This window comes from Gambusia affinis, linkage group LG15 (assembly GCF_019740435.1).
Source record: "Gambusia affinis linkage group LG15, SWU_Gaff_1.0, whole genome shotgun sequence".
NCBI lineage: Eukaryota > Metazoa > Chordata > Actinopteri > Cyprinodontiformes > Poeciliidae > Gambusia > Gambusia affinis.
In genome coordinates this window covers 3051469-3061007 of record NC_057882.1, presented here as the reverse complement: position 1 = coordinate 3061007, position 9539 = coordinate 3051469, and the positions used below count along the sequence as shown (strand labels likewise).

Below are 9539 nucleotides of genomic sequence, written 5' to 3'. Positions count from 1 at the left end.
TTTTAACATTTGGCACCATCTAATGTACTGTCAAATGACAATTACTAAATGCTACCTAACATTTAATTTTTCTTATGAATGAAGCCAGTCTAAAACTGTTCTTGCTTGATTTTCAGAAGTTATCAGGTTCTTCATAGCTGTTTGTCTAAAGAATGGCTAAATTATTTTATCCATTCTAACACTTTGAATTAAGGATGCTTTGGATTGTTGTCATGATAGACACCTTTCCACTTTGGATTTAATGAGAAACCTTTAAAATGTTTTTTGTTTAACTACTTTGGCCAGAATACTACCTCATAACCTCCTTACACTCTTGGTTTTAGTGACCAACATTTAGTAGGTTTATTTTTATCTATTTGTTTTGCTTACTGAAAATTCAGAACTGATCTGAAATGCACTTTTAGTGTACACATAAACTGAAAAACTAAATTGTTCCAGTGAGAATTTAGACATCTTTTTATGTCCTGGTACCTTCATTGGGAAAATAACAGTAAAACACAAAGAAACACATTGCAAAGATATATTATTTTTATTAATCTATTCTTAGCTGTGACATTTCTCAGAGGAGAAAACAGAGTGGCTTAGCCTAACTTGCAGCTTTAGTTTTCTTAAAAAAAAAAAAAAAAAAAAAGTACTCTGTTAGCATATTAGCTAAGTCCAGCTAGCTTAGTTGAGCGTACAGTAAGCAGAAAAAAAATCAGAGGCAGGATTTTATCTTCTAAAAGATTACTGTATAACATGGAAGTGGACTTTTCTGTTAACCCACTTGAAAGTAAAAGTTTTGATTATGTTGAGATTTTCTCCACCAATCAGGGCTGGCATTAATGCTAGCCTAACATTAGTTCACCAACATGGCTAGCACATTCAGTACTAGATTCCCATGAGGTCCAAATCTGTTGAAAGGCTTTGTGTCCGTTGGGTAAGTCTTCTTTTAATAATGTTTGTAGAAAAGGTAAGTGGTTTAGTACATAATCTGATACTTGAATGTCTGTTTTCAACATACATGACTTAATTAAAAGTAATGATTCCATATTTCAAAAAGCATTAATAAATGTAGTCTGGAAAGACAAATTGATTATTTTTTTCCATATTTATTCAGACCAGGAATAAAGAAACTTTTGTTACCTGAAGTATTTTTATAAAGATTTCTACCCATGTAAATTTTTTTCCAGATCAACCCGGCCACTGGTCTAGTCAAAGCAGATTCCGAGGCACACAGGTTCTATCTTGAGACTCAAGAAGTTGAGTGAATCCAAAGTGGGTCTGAAAACATTTCATTTCCTAAAGTCCTATTCAATTTCAGGTTAAAGTTAGTTATTAAAATCAGAAATTGGCAATAAAGTCTTTACTTCAGGTTTCTGAGAATCCCATGATTCTGATTCTTAGGTTTTATTCTGTTTATATATTTGTATATTGAATGTTCAATTTCTAGTCCCATTCAGTTAATCATTGATAATTTCAGTAACAATCTTTCAGTATTATATTATTATATCTTTTTCATTGATATTAAATAAACTTTGACTTCTGAGAAATATAGACACTTTCTGATGGTATTTGCTTTCTGTCTGTTATTAGTATTATTTACTGTTCAACTATTTCACAAGTGTAGAATTATTTTTATCATTCCTCAAGAAAACTTTTGAGGTTATTCTGTTCCAACCAACAGCTATTTACAGTTTTTTGGCAGAGACCAAATAAAAATAGGTAAAACTGACACATAATGAGGTATAAAAATATAATATATTAAAATTCTTATAGTATAGAAAATGTATCTGCAAAACAAAACCTGGCAAACAACAAAATTAAGAGGTCTGACAAAATTTGTGTATTTCAAGTGCCCACTGTGTTTAGAAATGAAAAGCTGTGAAAATGCAAGGACTGAAAAATATAGGTGTTAATAGAACATTTTAAAAATAAATGTAGTTTAGAAGATTTGTTGTTTTATACAATGTTTATAATTATAATTTTATTATAGAATTATACAGCAGGAGATGATGAGATAGAAAACAATGATTACAACCCGTGTTTCACAGGATCCCTGTACGTTTTGATATAATGCTGGGACTGATTGTGTGGAAAGTTTTGTTTAGACACGTTGTTATGTATACAACGTGAAAAAAAAAAATCAGAAGTGAATTCTTATTGATGGAAAAAAAAATATGCCTTCAGCATCAGCTTCAGTAATATTTCATAACGCCATTAGAAATCAGCAGAGGAATGAGACTGCCACCTGGTGGACACAAAGCCTTCAATATGACATGCTTAATTAGAAAAACAAAACGCATAAAATCATCATGAAAACCAGCAAATATTAGTTTACAGATTATATAATATTGTACTTTAAAATACTTTCTTCCACCATCCCACCCCCCAAACCCCCAAAAATAAAAATTCATGCCCCCATTTCCACACATCCCAACGTTCACCCACATCATTAGTTCCCATCCATGGGGGTCTCGTTCCCCCCCCTCATGGATGCTGGACATTACACACCCAGGCCCCACAGTGATGTACAAACACGGACCACGTCGAAGCTGCATGAGGACCCATGCACCTTCGACTCGCATAAAAACCTCAACATAAAACAGGGTTAAAATAAACTACCACACAGAACAAAACAAAAGGAAAAACACCCATGAGAACATTTACGTTTAAAACCACATTTAAGATGGGATGCTCCACAATCAACACATTCACTGAGCATGCCCATCATCGTACAAACACATGTGAATATTTACATGCAGCAAGCAATCAAAACGAAGCATCCACTTCCTCGTCCCCTGGGCAAAGCACGGCAGTGGTGGCTTAGTGAGAAGTTCATTTGCATTTTAGACAGCTGTGAGCTGAGTTGACCCTTTGGTTTTCTACTTAACTCAACTGTATGACCAGAATGAGCAAGATGTTGAGGCGCAACTGTTCGTGCGTGCGTTGTGAAGATCCAACCGGAAGGGGGGATGGGGTTGGGTGCGCGCGTTGTGAGCTGGCGCATGACTCAAACCTCGGCATCCGGTGTACGATTTTCAAAATAAAAGCTCCTCCATACTCAATACATAGAACGGACATATTTAATTATTTCTTGCGCGGCCCGGTACCAATTGGTCCACGGACCGGTACCGGTCCGCGGCCCGGTGGTTGGGGACCACTGCCCTAGGGGGCTCCGTACAAACCAAATGTCACCCAGTTCCCAGCCATCATGCTTTTTTAACCAAACCTGGGTCAACGGATATTTGTAGTGGCATTATGCAACTTTTACAGAGGTAAAAGTTGAAAATAAAACATAATAGAAGCCAAAGAAAGCCTAACTATTTTAATCTCATCCAAACTGGATTTGACTGAATCCCAGAACCAGATCTTAGTGGTCCAGGGGGGAGAAAGGGAGGGGTTTCAACCACCACCAATCCTGGGAGGCCTGAGGGGAGGGGGAGGAGCATGCACAGAGGGGAGGAAGGGTAACATCAGGGTCTTCTCCACGTTCAATCATTCCTGTCGGAGAGAAGCAGTGTGTCTTTAAGGAGTAGTAATGATTTCCTGTTTTAAAATAAAACACAAGTACAGTTGTTACAATCTGCAGGTTTTTTTCTCTCTATAAATGAAGATAATATTCAGACTTTGGAAACGTTAAGCACAATTTAGGAGCAAAACTGTTATGAATTTGATTTGACTTGTTCTCATTCTAGAGGTACCCGTTCTAAAAGTGACAGAAAATATGGGTGAGCTTTGTGAAATGAATAGGTGAGGAGGATGGACTTTCCTCACGTTGGCCGGGAGTCAACAACCTGATTCACTGAAGCTGTTTGTGAACATAAAGTTTACAAAAACAGAAACATTTAGTTTTTACATTTTGTGTTTTGACTGTTGTCCGTTTCTTCCCTTTAGTGCATGAGCCAAACGAAGCAGAGATTTTATAGAAGAAATTCTGCATCTGTTCCAACTACCATATATATTGTATTAGCCTAATGTGACATTTTATGGCCATCAGAAGTAAAAGGGAAGTCATTATGTGTAAAAACTGAGACTTTGGGCTGTTTTCACTCACTGCTGTGACATTTTAAACAGTTACAGCATGGTTTTCTCATATAAACAGTTTCTGTTTACAATTCTTCACTGGGCAATTTCTGGACCGTGTGTCATTTTGTTAGCTCTCCAAGTCATATAAACATATATTTAAAAAAACAGCCATTTTAGTTCTGGGTGATAAAGATGTTCTCCTCCAGCTGGCCTTAATCTGTAATCTTACTTGGTGCAGCCAAACTGTTTTGAAATGTTAATACAAAATTAAACTGGTTGGTATCAGTTAAGGCAATTATTACATTTATTTTAAAATAATACTTTAAAAAATAAAATTTCTATTAGACACACCACCTTTAAAAAAGGTCTCATATGAGCTTCCTTTAAATAAAGAGAAAACTCTGACCCATTTGGCCCAGGTGAAAGTTTTTCACTAACTAAAAAAGAACATGACTCCATGCCTCACAGTCAGCAGGTTTTTCAGTAGGCCTCTCCTTCCACCCTTATACCTGTTTGATCATCTCTCCGGTTCTCTCGATGACGATGGTTTTGGCCTCTTTAAGTGAAGTGGACTGGTAGTCGTCGCTAAGCAGACCAAGGATCGGGTACTGGTTCCTGTACCTGCACAGCCAAACAAGTGGAGAACCATGGGGCTGGTTTTGGTGTGCTTAATGCAAACTTGTGATGTCAGCATAGTAGTCTGTTCAATAATATTCACCCAGTAGTGACTCAGGAGCCAGAGGAGACGTCTGACAAATCATTTGGTGTAATATAATCAAACTCAGCTCTACGTTTGAATTAGATGGATCTGTATTAATTTGAACATTAGATTCAAGATAACTGGATATGAGTGGAAAACCGTTTGTTTTGGTTTGTCATTTCAGAAAACTTTGCTGTGAATCGACACCAAATGAAACACTGAAACACATTGTACGAAATTATCAACGACCTTTGGCTATTTTTTGATGTGTAAAGTAAATAATATGATACATACATTAACCCACAACATAGCTGCATTCTGACTGGTAAATATGGCATAAGGCTCATAAGCTGTATCCTATTATACACGAACTGTATAATAACTTGTATAATGTATCATACATGACATAAACAGAAATTTAGAGCTTTGTGTTGATTCTCAGACTAAAATGAATGAAATTATTGCTATCTTTGCTTAAGCTAAATACTATAGAAAGTGATCAGCTGCTTTCAGGTCAGCAGTGTGCTGTGTGACTGCTGTACCTCTTGGTGATAATTGTCTTGGTGACGTTCTTGGAGCTGTCATTTCTCTCCATCAACAGTCTTCTGATCTCCTGAAGGCAAAGAGAGCTCGAAGTCAACAAAGTTCAATCAGTTTCAGAAAAAAGGCTGAACAAGTAACTCCTGAACACAAGTAACAGTTTAATACTTTCTGAAATACGTCTCATAAGTTCTCCAAAGACCATCGTTTGCCTCTTGTGCGCTTGAAGGAATTAATCCTCGTTTTCCAGTCACTTGAATTCACTTCAAGCGCTACAAACTGTGGCGCAGGTGTCTGCTGAAGCTTGATAAGACAAATATTTATGTGCTTTAATTGGCTGAACAGGAAAAAAACCTCAGAATGCAGTCGGACCAGAAAGGCGGCAGCTACCCTCTGAAGTAATTAAAAAACAAACCAGCTCACAGGTGTTGCGTTTCTAAGTGCAAGCTGCTGACATTATTTAATTCATCAACCTCCAGGTTATTTTTCTAATTACATTAATATTCTACAAAGACAATATTCTCACCAGCTTTTAAAATGATTGTGTTTTGCTAGCCATAAACTTCAAGAGCCAAACTCCTCACCACTCTGTCTGGGTCATGAGCCGGCAAGCCGTTCCCAATAGTTCCAATTTGTTTTACAGCTACTGGTATTCTAATGACTCATAATGTTTGAATCTGTAGAAGTATCAGAAAATTGGTTATTTTATATGTTTAAAAAAAAAAAACATGAAATTCCAACAATCTTTAGGAAACATTCAACATTTTGAATTTTCTATGAAAACTTTATTTAGTTTTTTAGAAAAGCTGAGCAAAACAAAAAATTACTTATGCTATTAGCAGAAGTGTGCCAACTACTGTCTAAGTATCCCAATATATTGTTTAGCTGTAAATGATTATAAAGTTGCAAATATTGCAAATATTATAAAGTTGTACATAACATATATTTAAACTTTACTATTTTACTGACTAGTTTTTATTTGATTTGGTTGGTTTCCTCTATGTTTCTGACTTAAACAGTGACACACAGATAAAAGGAAATTGATTCTGGAACAACCCAGGAGCCACCAGGACTGTCCACAACGATGTCAGTTTAACAGCAACATGTACTGAGAGGCTGCTGAGCAAGATCAGTACAAAATAAACACCTTCTACCTCAACTTAAATCTGCTGACATGGACAGGCCAGATGATTCTTTTGTACAAAGATCGAGCTCTTAGACTGAACCATCTCTCAAGCATGGTGGTGGCAGCTTCATACTGTGGCTCTGATAACAGTAGAGTTGTTTTCATGCTGCTTTGTGTTTATTTCACATTCGGACCCCAGATAGAGGGAAGGCAAAGAAGTATGACCCTAAATTTAGGAGAGGCTTAAACTCTAAGAAATTAAATGTCTTTTTGTTGTTGTTGTTGTTGTTGTTGATCTCCAGTAGATTAGATCAATATCTGAGGTGAAACATTACAGTGACAGAGGTGTTGGATGTTTCAAACCTCCTCTTTTTGCTTGATGGTGATCTCCCGCTGCTCCAACTTGGACAGCAGCTCTGAGATCTTCAGCTGGAGAGAGCTCTCTGCGGATGAGGATTTGGTGGTAGTGGTGGTCGTGGTGATCTGCATCTGCAACTTCGATATCTGAGACTGAGGCCCACCACAGTCAGAGAAGGGAAAGAATAAGCAAAAAGATGCAGATTTTATTCAGCTATGCAAAGGGAAAAAGTTACTAAATCTTCATTACAAGCACTTTTCTACATACAAACGTTCCAACAAATTATTAAGTCCACACTCCAAATTAAAAGAGTTCAACTTTTCAAAGTATAAATGTAAAGGTTTCCTATGAGTTTACAGCATAACATACATCTACTCAGTTATTAAACCAAAAAGGGGAGAAATAAGACAGAAACGAAGGAAGATGGAGAGGAAAGAAGGTAAGAAGGAAACCGGGAAGGAGAACGAGGAAAGAAAGGAGATAGAGACAGAGAAAAAAACAAGAAAATACAAAACAAGGATGCAAAGAATGAAAACATAGAAAAGAAGAAAGGATGGGAACAAGAAAGAAATTAAATCACAAAAATATAAAATAAAAGAGGTAGAAAAAAGGTAAGTAAGGAAGGAAGGTGGAGCTAGCTAGCTAGGTAGCTGTGACTAGATAACTAGCTAGCTCGATCAATCGCTAGCTAGAGGAGGATGGTTAGTCAAAGCTTGCATTTTACAGCTTTTCTACATTTGTTTACAGTTTATACAGTTTCTAAGAAGTTGTAGATCTGCTATGTTTTGTAAAGTTTGACCAAACTGAGACCCAAAATGACAGCAAGGAATCAATGATAGAAAAATGTACAGATCTAACTTCTGCAGGTCTTCTGAGGAGATTTCACACTTTAAACTACTGTGACTTTTTAACAAGATGTTTTCACGTCTGCTTTGTTTATTTTTTTTGCATCTTACCTTCAGTTTCTCCATCTCCATGTCTCTTTCTGTTTTCAGGGTCTCCAGCTCCTGCTTGTAGTGCTGCGCCAGCGCCTCTGCTTTGACGTGCAGGCTGTCGTTGCTGGACTGTCCAGCCAGCTGAACAAAACAGACAGACGGACAAAAACATAAGGACACAGAAATATATAAAATAAATAAATAAATATAATACACAAACCCTAATGAATTCCATGGATTTTTTTGTTGTCCGTCACAACAGAAAGTGTCCACAAGAAAATATTAGTCTATATTTAAGCCAATCAGATTTCTTTATGGATGGATAATCCGTGTTTTGGAGGAAGTTGGCCTCTACCTTCTGTTTGAGCATCTCGTTCTCCTTCTCCAGTCCTCTCATTCTTCCCTCCAGCTCTTTGATCTTGAAGTTGCCGACAGAGTCGCTGCTTCGGCAAGTGGAGAGCTGACTCTCCAGGGAACGCTGGGACGCTTGGGCTTCCTTCAGGGACAGCTGCATAAAAATACACAAACTCTTCACTTAGATACTTTATTCAGAAAGGTTGCAACTTAAATAAAAAGTTGCTTCAGCAGTTTGAGACATTGATGAGTGTACAGCTCCCCCTATGGTCCAACTGCAGAACTTGTTGAGATGTGGACTTTGACTGGGTCATTGCATCATTCACACTCTGCAGTTGCTGTTCAGTTTGTCAACAGTTTGTCTTAATGTGGAGCATTGCTGATGTCTTTCCACCCTGGCACTGTACTAACACATGTACCTTACTGAAATATGTCTGCAGCAATACATTTTACAAATTGTTTGGCATCCAAAACCATGAGGGAATAATTATCCACACATTCAATGACTCAACCAAAAGAAAAAAAAAGAAAAGAAAAACCAAAGAGGGCTATATGTGATATGACTTTGATTTTGTTTGGGTTCAAATGTAATAGATTAAACTCATATGTCACATGAGCTGATTATAGTGGTTGGATCACCTGAATGACAGACAGTACCTGCAGCTTGTTGTTGCTCTCTCTGACGTTCTCTATGAGGGATTCATACTGCAGAGCCTGGTCTGCTTTGAAAGCCAGATCTCTTTCCAAAGACTCCTTCTCGCTCTCCAGATGCTGTGAACACACACACACACACACACACACACACACACCCACACACCCACATGCCCACACACAAACCTGTGTTAGCAGTTTTTAGGACAGAAATGCAGTTCATTCTACGATCTGCATTAGCTGTAAAACCACGTTTTTACTGGAATGAAACCTGATCAATAATGTTCTATAATTGATCAAGTTTTCTTGTTTGAAGAAAGAATAGAAAGGGAAATATGAAAATAAATTCCCATCCATGCAGGTTTGATTGTGCAACATGCTAACATTAACTTTGCGAGGCGGTTTAAGTCCAGCCTGAGGCCTGAACAAAGAACTCCACACATGCTACTGCAGAGATTTTTCCCTTTAAAAACTAGAGTTTGAGATTATTAGTACAGGATTCTGTTGCTAAAATTGATTCAGTGAAAAAAAATCTTATAATAAAGGTAAAGTTTAAACTGTACAGGTTTCAACAGCACTTTTAGGAGGCCGAACAGATTTGACATTTTCCAGGTCAATCTTCAGAATATTACTTATGCTAAGTAATGATCTGCAACTAAACCTTTATTGTTTGGGAAAAATTTTAACTGCCCTACATTTGAAATCTGTCTCGTTATCAGTCAGCAGCAGGAGCAATTATCCCAACACACTTTTAAATCTGCCTTTTCTTCTTCTTCTTCTACCTTCATATTTGCCCGTTACTCCTCAATTCCCCGTTATCAAAAAGAAAGAAACAGAAGCTGATGTTTTTTGTAGGGCTCGATTATG

At 37.2% G+C, this 9539-nt stretch overlaps 1 protein-coding gene across 4 annotated transcripts in view; it reads right to left on the bottom strand.

Annotated features, from left to right (window-relative positions):
* Nucleotides 1-613: 613 nt before the first annotated feature.
* The window catches only part of pof1b (POF1B actin binding protein), a 50069-nt gene continuing 41143 nt past the window's right edge, over nt 614-9539 (bottom strand). For 3 of the 4 annotated variants that reach the window (XM_044139948.1, XM_044139950.1, XM_044139949.1), the window contains 7 exons: nt 8679-8792; nt 8023-8175; nt 7689-7808; nt 6738-6884; nt 5251-5321; nt 4518-4629; nt 614-3528 (listed from right to left, as the gene is read on the bottom strand). In XM_044139948.1, coding sequence (XP_043995883.1) covers nt 3508-3528; nt 4518-4629; nt 5251-5321; nt 6738-6884; nt 7689-7808; nt 8023-8175; nt 8679-8792 — 738 coding nt within the window. In that variant the 3' untranslated portion in view covers nt 614-3507. The remainder of the gene's footprint in view (nt 3529-4517; nt 4630-5250; nt 5322-6737; nt 6885-7688; nt 7809-8022; nt 8176-8678; nt 8793-9539) is intronic. The other variant, XM_044139951.1, reaches the window with a different exon arrangement.